Raw genomic sequence first — 18,830 nt, forward strand, 5'->3', positions numbered from 1 at the left:
CACAGACTATTTTATGTTTACAGGCCAGTTCATTGAGTTGATACATTAATATATGTTTATATCTCTGTATGTCTACTTATGTATCCATCCATCCATTTACTTTAGAACATAAATGAGAATTATAGAAGATGTTGAGATATGGATGATAGAAGGAAAATTTGGCATTGATGAAATTCCAAACCCACTGAAGTTTTGATAAAGTATATTTAAAGTTTCTTTTACAGATTATGTTTTTAATGTAACATTTTAAATACAAAAATGGAAATAGGAAAATCAAACATAATAAAATATTCCTCCATAATATTATCCCACAATAAAGATATACCACATGGAAAATTTTAACATATCTATATAATATTCATCAGTATTATATACTCATCAATACCATATATTCGGGTGTTTGATACTAACTTGTATTTCTAAATGAATACATAACAATAAAACTTTTTTCATCATAAAAAGATTGCAGCAGCAGCAGCACAATGTCATCTTAATTTTCTATGTATAAATTAAGTTATTCAAAAGACAACAATAATTTGATTAAATCAACTCCATAAACATTCAGATGTGAATAATGAAACAATGCACCAAAAGTACCATTATATCATTCAGAAAGTATAAGCTATAAAGAAAGCAGACTGTTTTGTTAAGCATGCTCACATTTTCTGCTACAACTCATCAGAAATAAGCAATCAAATGGCAAGAAAATAATGTCCTTTAACCTAAGTTTGCCACTTATACTCTGGCAGGTCATCTTTCCTTTGGTGTCCAGGAAACATCAGGAATAAAAAAGACATAAAAAAAGAATGGGTTGAATTCAGCTTTTATCAAAATATGATTCCAAACTAGAAGCCTTTTGGACAGCTAAAACTTCTACTCTCCCCTTCCTCATCAAGGTTTTTCAAATAAGACACATAATCCAAAAACAAGCACACTTTCCCCTAATTTTCAAAGCATAATTTAACATGGAATGATATAGATTTTAAAACTCTCTAGCATGAAAGTTCTTCAAGAGGTATGGGGAAGCTCCTTTTGGCCTAAGTTTTTAAAAAATGACATATTTATGGAAATAATTAATGTCATTTTTTTATATAATTTTAACTGAAAGATGGAAAAATTATTTCTTCTTGTCTTATTTTTATTATTTGTGAAATATTTTTAAGGCTAAATATCTTTTTCTCTAAATTTCATAATCTTTTAAATGTAACAGAGCACTCACTGAGCACTCACTTTATTTTTATTCCTATCTTTCATTAACTGGAAGGCACTTTCAATATAAACTGGATCATCCTTAATGCTAATTTAGTATATAAGTCTGAGATCCATATTTTTTCCCAGGAAAAGAGTTTGATTGTTTTCCTTCTAGATGGTCAACAACATGTACAGTGTTGCTTATTTACTTTTACATCATTTTAAATTAGTTTTTATCACTTCTCTTTTCGTTAACTGATACTACAGGGTGATCAAGTCTTTCTCTGGAAATTCCTATATTTTATTCTCAGTGCACTAACCTCTCTATTCAACCATATATACCTATATACCAACTCATCCACACACCCAATCCCCCATCCATGTATTTATTCATCTAATACAATTAATTGTCTACTTACTAATTCTTTTTTTATTAAAGTTTTTTATTTTCAAAATATACGCATGGATAATTTTTCAGCATTAACCCTCACAAAACCTTGTGTTCCAATTTCTGCTGCCATTCCCCTACCCCATCCCCTAGATAACAAGTAATCCAATATATGTTAAATATGGTAAAATACACATTAAATCCAATATAGGCACACATATTTATACAATTATCTTGCTGTGCAAGAAAAATCAAATCAAAAAGGAAAAAATGAGAAAGTAAAATTCAAGCAAATCACAACAAAAAGAATGAAAATGCTATGTTGTGATCTACATTCAATTTCCATAGTCATTTTTCTAGGTGCAGATGGCTCTCTTCATCACAAGACCATTGGAACTGTCTGTAATTATCTCATTGTTGGAAAGAGCCATATCCATCAGAATTGATCATCTCATAATCTTCTTGTTGCCATGTACAATGATCTGGTTCTGCTCATTTCACTCAGCATCAGTTCATGTAAGTCTCTTCAGGCTTCTCTGAAATCATCCTGCTGGTCATTTCTTACAGAACAATAATATTCCATAACATTCAAATACCATAACTTATTCAGCCATTTTCCCACTGATGGGTATCCACTCAGTTTCCATTTACCACTACAATAAGGGCTGCCACAAAAATTTTTGCACATACAGGTCCCTTTCCCTACCTACTAATTTTTGATGCAACTTGAACAAAAATATCCTTGCACGTGGGTAACTATTGCACTGTTCTCTTTGTTTGACCAGTAAGAAAAGATGGGCCTTGGCCACCCACATCGTTGGATTTCATGTCTTGGGTGTGGGAGATTTCATTTTAAAGAAATCATTTAGTCCACTCTGGGGTATTCCATTTTGGCACAAGTAAAGGACTTTTTAAGCAAATGCTTTTCCCAAAGATTATTATGAGAATCATGACCCACAATGCTTGTTGTTTTGCCACCCACCTTAAATAATTGCTCCATATTTAATGTCTGCTTTCTCAAGTATCGACAAGTGAAAAACCACTTATAGTATGAGGAGATTAAAATGGCCTAAAAATGAAATGGAACAGGAATGCTTAGTAAATGTACCAACAATGTTTATAATAGTAACTGCAATTGTATTGAAAAGTCAAGTATTGGAGCCATCTAATTATTCAAACTTTTACTTCTCTGCAGGTGTAAATACACGAGCCTAATAAGCTTTCCTACTGTGAAGGAGCTTACTTAAATTATATTAAAATATTAAAAACTATTTAATGAGCTTTTTCCCTCCAAAAGTAAATTGAGTGTGTGCCTGAACCTGCTTGAGGCAAAGGAAGTTTCAAACATATCGTTTTTTAAACTAGCCATTATTTCCCATGTTGAAAAAAAAAAATGGCAATTTTATTTCTCGACAGCAAATGAAACTGTCAGGAAAATTTAGGTGCAATAAAATTGGGTGGTTAAACCAACATACTGGATTTGGAATAAAACTGAATTAAAGGAATTAAAATTAATTCTTATGTCAGTCAAAATTTAAGAAATACTATTACAAAGCTTAGTTTCTTTGCAAACAGAAATTCCTTGTTTTGGGTTAAGTGCAGATTTATCAGTCTTCTTAATAGTGTCACATTTGAAATTTGTACATTGAAAAATATTTTGCATAAGATGTGTTGCTTCTGGCAACTTCTCTGCCTAAATAAAAAGTTGTCAAGCAGTGTGACTTTAGTGGTACAGAGTTTTAAAATGGTGGCTTCAGTCCAAGGTTAGCTAATAACGGCTGACATGCCCTGGAATCTTCAGGCCTAAATCAACATTGTTTTCACAGCTGTAATTAAGCCACCTAATCAGAAGCACATTTTGACGGGACAGTTTCTGGAAGCCAGACATTACAATTTCTTATGCCTGGAGCGCAGTGGCTCATGAGAGGTCCTCATTTAATTTCAGGCTCCTTTTTTTTTTAAAGCAGTAAAATGAAAAGAGTTTTTTTTTTGTTTTTTTTTTTAAAGCAGCATGCAACTGTTGAAATGAAGCAGACCTATGTGTTCATGACTTGACCAACCTTGCATCCCACCCTTCTCAGGCTCGCTGCCGAGTCCCCATCTCTCAAGTGGCAGCTGCACACAGTGAGATTAAGGGCTTCTGCCAAAATCAACAGATGAGCTGGTCTGAACTGGCTCTCTGTGTGTTCTGATTGTAAATTGTGCTGGTGATGATTAGAGAACTCTAACACAGGATGTCGACTCTTAAAACTGTCCAGAAAAAATAATTTTTTTTTAGTTCAGGAAATTTTTTTAAACTTTTTTTGTGGCTTGGTACATAGTGTTTTGTCTATAACTTTCAGATGATTCAATTGAATTCACCCAAATTAAGTAACTATGTTATTAAAAAAAAAGAAGAAGATAGGAAGGAAGGAAGGGAGAGAGAGAGAAAGAGGAGAGAGAGAGAGAGAGAGAAGAGGAGAGAAGAGAGAGAGATAAGAAAGAAAGAAAGAAAGAAAGCCACTGCCTGCTCCCAGCAGGATCCTCCATGTCAGGCTGTTTCTATAACGGTGCTGCTGAGAAAAGCTCTCCTCTCATCAGCCCACAAGTTGTGTGCTTTTACCACCTGCCAAAAGACCAGAGTTCTAAAATGCAGAGAATTAAGGATAGCTATTCGTATTATCTATTAACTATAGATCGATAGAAAAATGACATTGTACACTTGCTGTTTTCCTGCTTTCCTATACGCTTATATTCAGTAACTTTAAAATAAACTTTCAACCCCAGAGGCCATTGTAAAAATATCAATATGAAGGCACCAGTCACTGGGGTCTGATTACATTTAGTTCTGCATTTTAATTACATATGGATTCTATTAACTGAACCTCTTGCCTTATAGGCAACATTTTAATCAAATTACTATAATTTTCAAATATGTTACAATAGTTTGACAAGTTAAAAGTTCACATACCTAACATATTGAATATCAAAAAAAAATCTCTATATTAAAAGGAAATATTCTTTACAAATAGACATTTCATTCTGAGATTACTTTGGTTTTTTGGAACACCTAAACTTCATGTTATGTTACTTGATTTTTTAAAATATATTAGTTTATATTATTAAACTTGCTGTATCACAGATTCTATAATTTTTATTATGCTATTAGCTTAAAAGGAGATGTACATACCATTCTCTTGCTGCTATAAATTTAATAAATAAGAAGAGAAAGTACACATTTAAAGCATGCAGTATGAAACTTTTTGCTGCAATTCAGTTGCTCACAGCCATTTAATAATTCAGGCAAATTAAGTATGTTAAACAAACAAACAAAAAACTTTGCTTTAACAAAGAAGTTTTTTTTTTGCATAAGATTTACCTTAATTTTTTTTCTCACTGGTGAAATGAACCAAAAGAAAAAAATGAACCACTGATGAAATGAATAAATTTTGCCAGTTCAGTGTCATTGTTGCTATCTTCCTCCTCTTATTGTATCACATACTGTCCACAAAGCAGCATGCCAAGGGATAGAGAAGCCTATGTGAACATATTACATTTTATAATAAACAGTTAAAGTCCAGGCCAAAAAATAAGAGAAAATTATTAACCATTAAGGTGGAATGCAGTCAAGATGTACTTTTTATCTCTTTTAAGTTAGATAAATAGATTATTTTAAGGGATCTTGGGAGATGACTCTTTTATTCTGTATGAGCTAGTTTGTAGCACCAATTATGAAACCAATGGGTAAAATACATTTTTAAATCCTAAGCACTGCAGCCTATGTTTTCAAGCATTGTCAATTTTGACCCCATCTAAGGTGGTTTGAAAGTCTGCTAAGATACTTTTCATTTCTTATATGTAGTTGTTGGAAAGGAAGAAGGAACAGTTAAAAACTTAGATTATTTTTTAAAACTGTTTTGACAATTTCATTTCTAAAAGATGAGTCAAATTTATAAAAATACAAGTCATTCTCCAGTTATTAAATGGTCAAAGGAAATGAACAATTTTCAGATGAAAAAATTAAAGCTACCTATAGTCATATAGTTAGCTCTAAATCATTATTGATTAGAAAAATACAAATTGAGAAATCTCTGAGGTACCACTTCAGACCTCTCAGATTGACTGAGATGATAGGAAAAAATAATGATAAATTTTGGGGGTGGGGTGGGAAAACTAGAACACATTTTGGTAGAGTTGTGAACTGATCCAACCTTTTGGGAGAGCAACTTGGGATTATGCCCAAAAGGCTATAAAACTATGCTTCCTTTGATCCAACAATGTCACTACTGGATCTAGATCCAAAAGAAATCATAAAATATAGAAAAGGATCCACATGTGTAAAAATATTTGTAGCAGCTCTGTTTACAGTAGCAAAGAACTAGAAAATGAGTAAGGGCCCATCAACTGAGGAATAGCTGAACAAGTTATGGCATATGAAGGTAATGAAATATTATTGTTATATAAAAAATAATGAACAAGCTGATTTCAGAAAGGCTTGGAAAGACTTAAATGAATTGATTGTGAGAATAGTGAGAAGAAACAGGAGAACATTGTATACAGTAACAACAGGATTATGTGACAATCAACCATGGTGGACTTGGCTCTCCTCAATGCAGTGGATCTAAGACAATGCCAATAGATTTGAAATGGAAAATGCCATCTACAACCCAAGAAAAAACCATGGAGACTTAACATGAATAGAATCATAATATTTCCATCTTTTTTTGTTGTTTTGGGTTTGTTTTTTTTCTTTCTCATTGTTTTTTTCCCTTTTGAACTGATTTTTCTTGCACAACATGACAAATAAGTAAATATATTTAAAGGATTGTACATCTTTAACCTATATATCAGATTGCTTGCTGCCTTGGGGAGGGAGAAAGGTAGGGGAGAGGAAAAAAAAAAATTTGGAACACAAAAACTTATGAAAATGAATGCTAAAAACTATACAAATATTTGGGAAAATAAACTATTGTGGAAAAATAAATAACTTTTGAGTGGAGGAATAATATTGTTGAGGCAGATTTACATTACAAGTGGTAAGAAGTAGCAGTATATATCATTAATACTGCATATGGTTCTATTAACTTTCTTGCTTATCAATAACAGAGTAGTCCCGTATCAACCTTGCAAACCACTAAAGCAGCTATATTTTTTTCAAACTGCTGCTTACCTACACCTTCCCAATATTTTATTTTTGAAATTGATTTAGTCCAAGATGTTACTTTTATCCCTAATGTGCTAGCTTCTCAAAATCATGATATTGGTGATTCACTCCAGATCTTTGTAAAACTGCACACCTTGAGGTATTCCATTGGATACCACATTCCAAGTTAGCATCAAAATGGTTAAATCTTGGTTCAAATTCATATAAATATTACCATTTAGCCATTACTTTCTATAATAATAATGTGAATTTTTCATAATTTCTAAGGCAAAGTAATATTCCATTAATTCCCATTCCATAGTTTGTTCAATCATTCCCCAACTGAAGGGTAGCCCTTAAGTTTCCAGATATATTTAGTTACAGAAAGAGCTGCTACAAATTTTTTTGTATTTTCTTTGATCTCTTTGGACAAATTGGTCTTGTAGTAGTATCACTGGATCAAAGGGTATGCAAAGTTTAGCAACTTGGGTTCACTTCCCTAAACTGCTTTGCAGAATAACTGGACCAATTTAAAACTCCACCAATAGTGCATAATGTGTCTGTTCTTCCTGCAGTCATTTGAACATTTGTTTTCCAAATTTTTCCATTTCCATTTCTAAAAATCTGAATTTTTCTCATTTTTAGTGATTTGGAACTTTTAAAAAAAAATTTGTAATTCTTCCTTTAAAATTCCCCATTTATATCCTTTGGCCACCTATGAAATAAGAGAATGGCTCTTATTCTTATAAATTTGAATCAGTTTCTTATATATTTTAGAGATGAGGTCTTTATCAGAGAAACTTACTGGAGAATTTTTTCCCATTTCCAAGTTACCTTCTTCCCTTCTATTGTAGCTATATTGATTTTGCTTAAGCAAAAATATTAATTTATGAAATCAGATTTATCCATTTTAACTTTTGTGATTTTCTCTATCCTTTGTTATGGACCTCTTCCTAGGAAGAACTGAGTTCAAATCCCTCTTCAAAATTTACTATCTATGTGATCCTGGGCAACCATTTAAACTTTGCTGTCTCAGTTTCCTCTTCTGTAAGATAACCACAAGAGTGGCTTTCTCCAGGGTTGTCATGAAGACAAACTGGGATAATATTTATAGAACATTGTGTGAACTTTTATGCACTATAAAGATGTTGCCATTATCATAATGATGATGATGATGATCTTCCACCCACATATGTGGAAAGTAATTTCTTTCATGATTCTTTAATTTGTTTATCAAGTGATCTTTTTACATCTAAGTCATGTATCCATTTGAAACTTATCTTAGCATATGACATAAAGTATTAGCCTAAATTCCTGTTTCTAGTTTTCCAAGCAGTTTTTTGTAAAATAAACCCTGAGTATATATTCAAGTAACAGAAAGCCTTAGTTCTATCATTCAGTAGGCTATCTGATTCATATGCTTTTTTTGTATGATGAATACTTAATCTATACTACTGATCAACTTCTCTATTTTTTAACCTGTATCAAATCATTTTCACGATTACTGCTTTAGAGTTTGGGCTGAAATCTGACACTGCTAGGTCTGCTTCCTTTCTATTTTTTTTTTTTTTTTTTTACTATTTCCCTTGAGAATCTTGAACATTTGCTCATCTAAATGAATGTTATTATTTTTCTAGCTCAGTAAAGAAATATATTTGGTACCTTCTAATAATTTATAGTCTTCCAGTTATTTAGAACTCTATTTATTTCCATAAAACATATTTTGTAGCTGTATTTATATATTGCTTGGTGTCTTGGTAGAAACACCTCCTCTAAAATCACCATGTGATGGATTTTCATGTGCTTTATAATTTTTTAAAAGTATATTTTTCTATTATTACTGCCTGCTGAGTTTTTAGTAATATGTAGAAATGTTGATAATTTTTTTATTTTCTATTTTCTATCAGACAACTTTACTGAAATTCTTAAATATTTCAATTAATTTTAGTTGATTTTTAGCATTCTCTAAGTAAACCACTGTACACCTGACTTTAATATTTCTTCTTGTCGTATGGAGTAATTGATTTCTATTTTGTACATTTTTATTTTCAAAGAATCTATTATTTATACCCTTTGAACTAAGCTATTAATTCTCCTTTCAAATCTTCTCTTAAACTCATTTTATTTACATGTCTTTCTTCCCATACTCTCAATTCATTTTTGGTATCCTTTTAATGTGTTTCATTTCTTCCCGGAATTCTACTTGACCTGTGGCCATACTGTGAATTTTTGGCCTGTTTATTTTATTGTTCTTTTTTTGTGATGGAGGAGAAGGAATATTTATTTGTAGATGGTTTGGATCCAATTAGTTTTTTTTCTTCTAGATTTACATCTTCTATCTCTTGCACTAAAATAGCTCTTAATTGAGGGAGTCATTTTTTGCTTATTCATTTTTCTAGCTTTACTTTTCAAAATGAAAGTTTGTATAAGAATCAAGTTTTATGCACTTTTGTGTACTTTTTTATGGGGGAGAAGTTGCAGTCTATGTTATTGATTTGTACTTTCTAGGATTCTGGTGCAACTTTTTTTAGCTTTGAATAATTGATTAAACACCTTTCCTCATTGGAAATACAGGAAATACAGGAATGTCCTTCCCCATACATCTCTGAATTAACCTCTTTGAAACTATTCTACTGGAATATTGGAATAGAAAATATTCTAAGAAAGCTAAAAGCACTATTGATCTTCTCAAGAGTATTTCTAAGGAAGACATTTGAAATGGGTGCCTGCTCCCTTACTGGTAGGAATCTCCTGAGTACTAAAACTGAAGTTGGGGGTTTAAAGAATATTAAATTAGAGGGAAACAATCTCTAATTTCAGAAAATTGGAAATTACTGCCTGAAAGAGCCTTTTGCAGGAAATTCTATAAATTTTAGGATTGATATAAAAATTATCAACATAGTTTCCTAGAACACCACCAGACCAAGAGGTAGGAGACCTGAGTCCTAATTCAAACAGTACTATTATCTCCATAAAAGCAATCATTATTGAATAGTCACTCTTGGACAAAAGAGATTCTCTATCCCTTCCACCACCATTTCTATGAACAAACTGACACCGATAATAAGCAGGTAAGTCTAAGAGACTCCAAAACAACAGAATCCTTCCTACATGTCCTGCTTCCAACCAATCCCCATCAAGGGAACTGTCTTTGTAATTATATGACCTAGCAACCGCATCTACAGGTGCTTCAGTCTCTGCTTCCTCAGTAGCAACAGTGACTCCAAAATAAAGTGTTCTTTAAGAAGAACACTTTCAAGTGGATAAGATATCAATTTCTATAAAGAGACATTCTCCTTTGCTACTACACCCTAAGAACACTTAGCCTTTCTATCTCACAGCTAATTCTTCCTATATCTGTTGTCTCCCACAGTAGAATGTGAGCTTATTATAAGCAAGGGCTGTCTTCTTTTTCTACTTATATTCCCAGGTCTTTGCACATAAGCAAATGCTTAATACTTAATTTTCATTCATTTACTCATTCACATGCAATTTTATTAAGCTGTGTGTGCCTCAGTTGTACTTTCTATATAATTTGTATAAGAATAATAGAGCCATTTCAATTCAGCATTTTATAATGATACTTCCATAAAACAATGCATTTGTCATACCATATACAGATCTATAAAGATAAATATGACAAAATAGACTTTTAAAAAACTTAATAAAATGGGTTGTTATATTTTTAGTTCTATTATTTTAGCTAAACAAATTTGACAATCTTTTCTCTTATCACTTGTTATTAGAACAGAATTACACTTGTAATTTTTGAAGATTAGGACTTTTTTTGAGCATGTCAAAAAACAGAACCCACTGTTCTAAGTAATAAATTTTCCCTAAGGTATTAAAAATAATATAATAATTATAGCTAGCATCTATATAGCACTTTTAAGGTTTACAGAGTACTTTATAAATATTAGTTCATCTTATCATTTTAACATTCCTGAGAGGCAAGGGCCATTGTTATCATTTTACAGATGAGAAAATAAAGGCAAAGAGAATTTCAATATCTTGCTCAAGGCTATTTTTTCTAGTAAAGTTATATATTTTTAATATACATTACTTTATGAATCATGTTGGGAGAGAAAAATCAGAGCAAAAGGGAAAAAATATGGGGGAGATTAAAAAAAAAACAGAAAAAATGTTAACATATCATGTATTGATTTACATTCAATCACCTTAGTCCTTTTTTGGATGCAAATGGCATCTTCTATCCAAAGTCTATTGGGATTGCTTTGGATCACTGAACCACTGAGAAGAACCAAGTCTTTCATAGTAAATCATCGCACATTTTTGCTGTTATTGCATACAATGTATTCCTGGTCCTGCTTATTTTGCTCAACATTAGTTCATGTAAATCTTTCTAGGTCTTTCTAAAATCAGCTTGTTCATCATTTTTAATAGAACAATATTTCATTACCTTCACATACTACAATAATTCAGGCATTCCCCAATTGATGGGCATCTACTCATATTTCAATTCTTTGCTATGACAAAAAAAATAAAAGCTGCTACAAACATTTTTGCATATATGGGTCCTTTTTCCCCTCCTTTAAAATTTCCTTGGGACAAAGACTCAGTAATGGCACTGCTGGATCAATGGGTATGCACAATTTGATAGCCCTTTAGGCAGAGTTCCAAATTATTCTCCAGAATAGTTGGATCATTTCACAACTCTACCAACAATGCATTAGTGTCCCAGTTTGCCTGCATCTTCTCCAACATTTATCATTATCTCTTCTTATCATATTAGCCAGTCTAAGAGATATGAGGCAGTACCTCAGAGTTTTTTAAATTTGCATTTGTCTAATCAATAGTAATTTAGAACATTATTTCATATAACTATATATGGCTCTGATTTTGCCATCTGAAAATTGTCTGTTCATATTCTTTGACCATTTATCAATTGGAGGATGACTTGTATTCTTATGAATTTGACACAGTTCTTTATATATTTTAGAAATGAGACTTTTATCAGAAACACTGGTTGTGAAGATTTCCTCCCAGATTTGTACTTCCTTTTTAATCTTGTTTCTGTTGGTTTTACTTGTATAAAAACTTTTTAATGTAATGTAATCAAAGATGTCCATTTTACCTTTCATAATGTTCATTAGCTCTTCTTTGGTCATAAATTCCTCCCTTCTCCAAAAATCTGATAGGTAAATTATCCTTGCTCTCCTAATTTGTTTATGGTATCATCCTTTACCCCAAATCATGCCCTCTTTTGACCTTATTTTGTTATGGGCTATGAAATGTAAGTCTACACCTAGTTTCTGACATATTATTTTTTAGTTTTTCCAGCAATTTTTTTTTCAAATAGTGAGTTCTCATTCCAGAAGCTGGAGTTTAGGGGTTTATCAAATACTAGATTACAATAGGTGTTGATTATTATGTCGTATGTATCTAACCTATTCCACTGACCCACCACTCTATTTCTTAGCCAGTACCAAATGATTTTGATGACTGCTGCTTTATAATATAGTTTTAGGTTTGGTACTGCTAAGCTACCATTCTTTGTATTTTTTTTCTCATTAATTCCCTTAATAATCTTGACCTTTTGTTTTTCCAGATTAATTTTGTTGTTTTTTTCTTCTATAAATAATTTTTGGCATTTTGATTGATGTGGCACTGAAAAAGTAGATTTAAACAGAATTGTTATTGTATTATATTAGCTCAATCTATCCAAGAGCAATTGTTTAGATCTGATCTTATTAGTATAAGAAATGCTTTCTTATTGTGTTCATATAGTTCTTGAGTTTGTCTTGGCAGGTAGACTCCCAAGTATTTTATTTTGTCTACAGTAATTTTAAATTGAATTTCTATTTCTTGCTGATGTTGCTCTAGGCCAGGGGTCCTTAAATTACGGCTGATGCGGCAGCTGAGTACGTTTATCACCCTCACCCAGGGCTATGAAGGTTCTTTGTTTAAAAGCCCACAAAACAAAGTTTTTGTTTTTACTATAGTCAGGCCCTCCAACAGTCTGAGGGACAGTGAACTGGCCCCCTATTTAAAAAGTTTTAGGACCCCTGCACTAGACTATTAAAGCTAGGAAGTGTGTGAAGCTGGATGTGAACTCAAGTCTTCCAGATAATATGTCCAGTGAGGTGCGTCTATTCTTATTTATTAACTCCCCAGTAATACAGCAAAAAAAAAAAAAAAAGGAACATATTTCTTGAGGAAAAACATAGTAGAAAACAAGGCAAATCATCACAATCATCACTGTAACCAATATTCATTGTATGGTCTCTCTCAAATACCCAAATATTTGTAGGTTCTCCTGCCACAAACTGGCACAAAATGATTATGATTGACTACTGTACCTGGTAAAATATGGCAGTCTAAAGTTTTCATTTGAAAACCCGTTTTGATGACTATAATATAGAACAAAAGCAAATACAGAGCTAGAAACTAATGCACTTGAAGAAATAAAATGAATCAAAGCAATATGACACAGAAATGTTAAAAGTCAGTAGCAAGAGTAAGCTGATAAGAAACCTTTAAAGTATAGCACAGATTGTGGCATCATTACTGTATGCTGCTAAGCATGCAATTAATGTATGACAAAAATAAGGAATCAAAACACTACATCATTTTTAGTTCTACAATATGATAGCACGGGGTAATGGGGGGTGGGAGGGAATGAGGAGTTAGGGAAGGCACTGAATGCAAATCTGCCACTTATCACAAGTGTCTCCTCTTATTCCAGTTATAAATGATGGAGTAGGGATAGATGACTTCTCAGGCTCCAAATCTATAAAAATCTGTCCCTTTATGTGAATGCAGACACAATAGAGAATGGTTACAATTAATGATGAACTCATAGAATGAATTCTCATAGAATGAAATTACTATCATTAGTCATTATTTAGCATCTGCTGAGTATACACAATGTGCTAGACAATGGTACAAAATATATCAAAACTCAAGGCTAATGATTGATTTTTTACAAACTCTTTTGATGTTTTAAGAACCTGGAATGAGGACAGTAACAATTATGTTGAGAAAAGTGTCAACATAGGCACAATCTACAAATTCACTAATTGCTAAGGTACATTTTTAAAAGCTTTTTATTGATGCTATGTATAAATGAAAATGAGATGAGCTGGCCATTTAGTGAGATGGAAAGGAAAAAAAAAAAGGGATTGAAAAAAGTGGTGGAATGGTATCCTGAAAATAAAGTGGAAAACCTTAGTGTACTTCTGGATTTTTCTATAATAAAATATACATAGAAGACATGAACAATGTAAAAATGAGAAGAATTTGCCATGTGCATGGATGGAGAACATGACTGTATCCATAAGACCAGGAAGCCTGCAAAAACATGGTTTCAAAGTAAGATACATAAGCCTTTTGATGAAATTTAACTGTGGACTGCAGTGCAAGTCAGCAATCATAATGGAGTGTAGATGAGTCAAAACAACCAGCTATCCCCTCTATGTAAGCAAAAATTAAAGGACCTTTAAAGGTCCTTTAAAGATTAAAATCCTTTTAACATCAGGCTGGCATAAGTTCAACAAGGAAGGATCTTTAAAATGCTGAAATAGGGTGCAAATATAGCTCATTTATAGATTCAAGATAAAATTAGCAGATAGGGGTGAGGTGTGAGGAAGATCCAAACTGAATCCATTTTAAAAGGGAGCTCAAAAGTTCAGGTAAGGAAATTTACTCCAAAGAGAAAACTGAAGTGGAGAGGGTCCGAGAGAATGAAGAGCTTTTACTCTCTGCAAGAAGGGAGGATTGCCTCAGGCTATTCCAAAGGGAAGTTGTTCCAGGAAGATCAAAGAAGAAACTAACTGTTCTCTGAACCAAGAAAGAAATAAATCAAGTGAATCAGGACATTGTGGTGCTTAATAATTGAGAAGCAAGATGTGTTAACCCAATAACGAAATCCAAAATTTTGCTTAAAACAGTTGAGAATAAGCTGAGCAGAGAAAGCCAAGTAAAGCGATCTCTGAATACTTATAAACAAAGTACATCTTTTTGTACTTAGGAATCTCTTTTGCTCCCAAAGTTTCACTACCATGTTAACACATTTTCCTACTCAATTATTAAAAATCACAATGCCATGAATTCACTTGGTCTATTTCTTTTTTAGTTCTCAGAATACCTGGTTTGTTCTTTGGGCTTATTAGATCCACTCTACTCTTGGAAAGTTAGACAAACCTTTTCTTTATTTAGCATTCTTTTGGGTGATGTATTTTGTTTTGAAAGTGTCACAGAGCATCCACTGAGTCATAAACTTTCTGAGCTGGAAAAGATCTTGGAAATCATCTGGTGCAAACTTCTCCTCTTAGAAATAAGAAAATTGAGGTGAAGTAGATTAACTAATTCACGTCTCATTTTAGAGAAAGCATACATAGCCTAATGGGCACAGGACTAACCATGGGGACAGAAAGAGCTGGCCTTCAAGTCCTGTAATAGACCATAACAGCCATGTGACCATGAGAAAGTCATGTACCCTCTCCATGCCTCCAATCAAGTCTGTAAATTACAAGAGCTGTCAATCCACAAAGATATAGGAAAAAAAATTCACACTAGGAATTCCTCACATATATGAAACTACATGTATAGTCACAAAATATTTTCTTTAAAAAATAATTATAAATGTGAATAATCAATGTGGTATTTTCCTTAAGTCTCAAAGATCACACATGCCACTTCATCTCTATGGATTGTGGTACCCCTGTTTAAACATCACAACTTACAACCCTTATTTGTAAAGTACTAACTCATTCTAGAATTCTATTATTCTAGAAAAAATAAAAGTTGTTGAGTGCTTATTATTGATTGAACTTTGTGAGAAATTAAAAATAGTATGATTCAGTTTCTGCTCAAATGTCTGTAACACAGATTGTAAGACAAATCATAAATATGTGAAATACATTAAACAATAATATAAATTCAAAAATAATGCAAAACTACAAAAGAAAAGATGTAATAAAGCTACTTCAGTTCCAAAAGAATGGTTAAACAATGGCTGTTAAAGTAGAAAAGGAAAAATAAGTGTAGACAATGGTAGTCAGGGAAGAAATGGTGACTCTGGAAAATAGGTAACATTTGAATAAGTTAAGAGAAGGGATGACTGGGAGGTAGAGGAAGACAGGTACATAGTACAGCATGAGAAAAAATGGGCAAGTACAAAAAATGTTCTGAGTATTATGAGTAAACCAGGATTTTCACACAGGCCTGAAATAGGGGAGAAAGCTGTAGCAAGACAAGTCAGACTCTTAGCTACCAGTCAAAGATGCTGATCTCTACACAGGCAGTAATTGGGAGTCACTGGAGTTTTCTGAGCAGGGTTACCATACTAAGAACTGTTTCTTGGGAAGATGGCTTTGGCTACTCTGCCTGAAAGTAAAAAAGGAGAAAGATGAGAATCAAGGAGGGAGTTACACAAGCCCACTTTAGAAGTAATGCAGTTCTGAGCTAGGAAAGTAGTTATGCTTATAGGCAGAAAACAGACATAAGAAATGTGGTAAAAAAGGAGGGAACATGTATAAATAAATTTTGATCAAGAAATAAAATTTGATTGAATATGAGAATAGGAATAAAGCATGAGTCACCCAATGGAAATCATGGGTGACCACAAAGACAGTGGTGCCTTTAATAGAACCAGAGAAGCATGGGGAACAGTCTTAGAGAGAAAGAATGAGTTTTGCTTTGGACATCTTAAGTTTGAACTTCTTACAAAAATTCCAGAAAGTGATATAGAGAAAGAGGTGTGGTCTGTGACTAAAAAAGACCCTTCAGTGGTTCCCTATTGCCTCTAGAATAAAGTACAAATTCCTATGTTGGGCAATGAAGACCTTTTATAAAGTAACACTACTCTATCTTTCCAGGCTTATTTTTCATTCACAGCCCAGCCTACTTATTATTCCTCAAGCATGATAATCCATTGGCCTCTCTGTAGACCTTATACAGGTTGCTAAAAAAAAAAAAAAAAAAAAGCCATTCTTATGTCAGAATACCAATCTCTTGGCACATGAATAACATTCATAGACTTTTAAATTTGGAAGGGAGTTCAGAGATAATCGATTCAATCACTTATTCTGAAGATGAGAAAACTGAGGAGTAGAGAAATGAAGTTACTTCCCTAAGGTTGGGTGAATATCAAAATCAAGATTCAATCCATCTCACACAATTATTTTTTAAAACATTATTCTAAATTTAACATCAAACAAAATTATTTCCCAATACAAAGTAGAACACAGTCAATAGTCAATAAACATTTATTAAGTATCTACTGTTGTTAGACATTGTGCCAAGTACTAGGTATACAAACACAAAGATAGCCTTTGTCCTCAAGGATCTAACAATTTCATAAAGAAAGACAATTAGTGTGAAAATATGGAGAATTCCAAAGAAGTCCAGTTCAAAAGTAGTGAATATTAAGAAAAATGGTGTTAAACCCCTTCTTAAACACAGGTTCTGAGACTAGTAGCCCTGCTCTGTTGTCAGAAGGTCTAATCCAAGGGTAGAGAGTACTGCTGAGATATCTTCTGCTTCTCTTTTTTTCCCTCTAACTCTTCCTTTGTTCTCCTTCCATGAATTTTTTTAAATGCTTCAATAACTTTTCTTTTCAAGGGAGTAAATGGGGATAACTATTTTTAGCTCCTCTCTCCTTCCCACCTTTCCAACCAAAAAAATAGGGGAAAAACCATTGAAAAAAATATGCACAGTCAAACAAACAGAACCATTTCTAATACTGAATGTGTCTAAAAATATCTGTCTCACTGAACACCTTGAGTCTAATACTTCTATGTCTGGAGGCAGATAGTACTCTTCATAATTGGTGCTCTGTAATAATAGTTGGTTACTACACATTGATCACTACAAAACAGAGTGATTGTCTTTTTAAGTTGCTTTTTTTTTTCTTTTCAGTGCTATTGTTGTATAAATCATTATCCGAATTCTGTTCACTTCAATCAGGCAATAGTTTCATATTTCTCCAAAATAGTCCCTTTCATCAGTTTTTCAATGACCTGATAATGTTCCATTGCATTCATATACCAAGAGATGTTCAGCCCTTCCCAAATTGATAAGTATCTCCTTCATTTTCAGTTTTTAGCTAAAAGAAAAAAGAGCTGCTATAAATTCATTTATACATATGGATCCTTTTCCTCATTCTTTGATTTTTTTGAGGTAAAGAAATGACAGTGCTATCACTGGGTCAAAGCGTATTCGTGGTTTAGTAACTGGGCACATACTCCAAATTGCTTTGCTGAATGTCTGAGCCAATTCACAAACATACTAACTGTACTTTAGTGTACATACTTTCACTTTTTTTTTTTTTTGGTTACTTTGCCAATCTGGCAAGTGTGATTTGGACCCCTAATAATTCATATAATTCTATATTCTGTGAGCTCTCCCTTTTTCGACATTACCTTTGATTTAAATGATAAAAACAACAATAAACTCAGGAAAAAAAGGAGCAAGCCAACAAAGCTGACACAAAACAGCTTGAATCAGCTAAAGGAAAAGGATGAAAGAAATTCTTAACATTTCATAGAAAGGTCATATTGAGTCGCACATGTTTAACCTCAAATATTGATGCAAAATTTTTCTCCTTACTTTAGTTTCTTGTGGTGATAATGATTTTTAGTAGTTTCTCAACCAGAAATGAACATGAGTGCATGAGAAATTGACAAGCAAAAGTAAAGTTTAATTACCAAAAACAGATGTTCTTATATTTCTTTTATTTAATGCTGACTTTCTTTAAGCATATATACATTTTTTAAATGGGTCAATAAAGGAATGTCAAGAGAAAACTTTTTCTCTCTTATAAGTGAGTTATATTTTTTCTCTTATGAAAAAAACCAGAAGAAAATAGACCAAAAAATAGCCAAATTATAAAAATCTCATTATGGATATATTTGTCATCAGAGAAATAAAGATTTCAATTTTTACCTTGTTTCAACTGGACATAAATGCATATATGTTCAAGAATTCCCCAAACATATCCTGAAAATCTGGAGAATTATTTTACTAGTTTTAAGTAATGACAAATTGCATTATGGGTTAAAATTTTAAACATAAAATGATTCCTGAAACTGAATTTTAATCATATAGATGAATCACAACATGCATCTTTTGCTAGGCATGTATTATGGATAAGTCTAGTTTCCTACT

At 32.5% G+C, this 18,830-nt stretch overlaps 1 protein-coding gene across 7 annotated transcripts in view; it reads right to left on the reverse strand.

The window, feature by feature from the left end:
* Positions 1–18,830, reverse strand: part of CCDC171 (coiled-coil domain containing 171) — a 418,598-nt gene that overhangs the window by 44,394 nt on the left and 355,374 nt on the right. The window contains exon 27 of one of the 7 annotated variants that reach the window (XM_031961543.1): positions 2,562–2,648. The exons of 5 other annotated variants lie outside the window; for them this stretch is intronic. In XM_031961543.1, the coding sequence (XP_031817403.1) occupies positions 2,562–2,648 (87 nt within the window). Of the gene's footprint in view, positions 1–2,561; positions 2,649–4,984; positions 5,096–18,830 lie in introns of those variants that run through there. One more of the 7 variants, XM_031961525.1, reaches the window with a different exon arrangement.

This window comes from Sarcophilus harrisii, chromosome 1 (assembly GCF_902635505.1).
Source record: "Sarcophilus harrisii chromosome 1, mSarHar1.11, whole genome shotgun sequence".
NCBI lineage: Eukaryota > Metazoa > Chordata > Mammalia > Dasyuromorphia > Dasyuridae > Sarcophilus > Sarcophilus harrisii.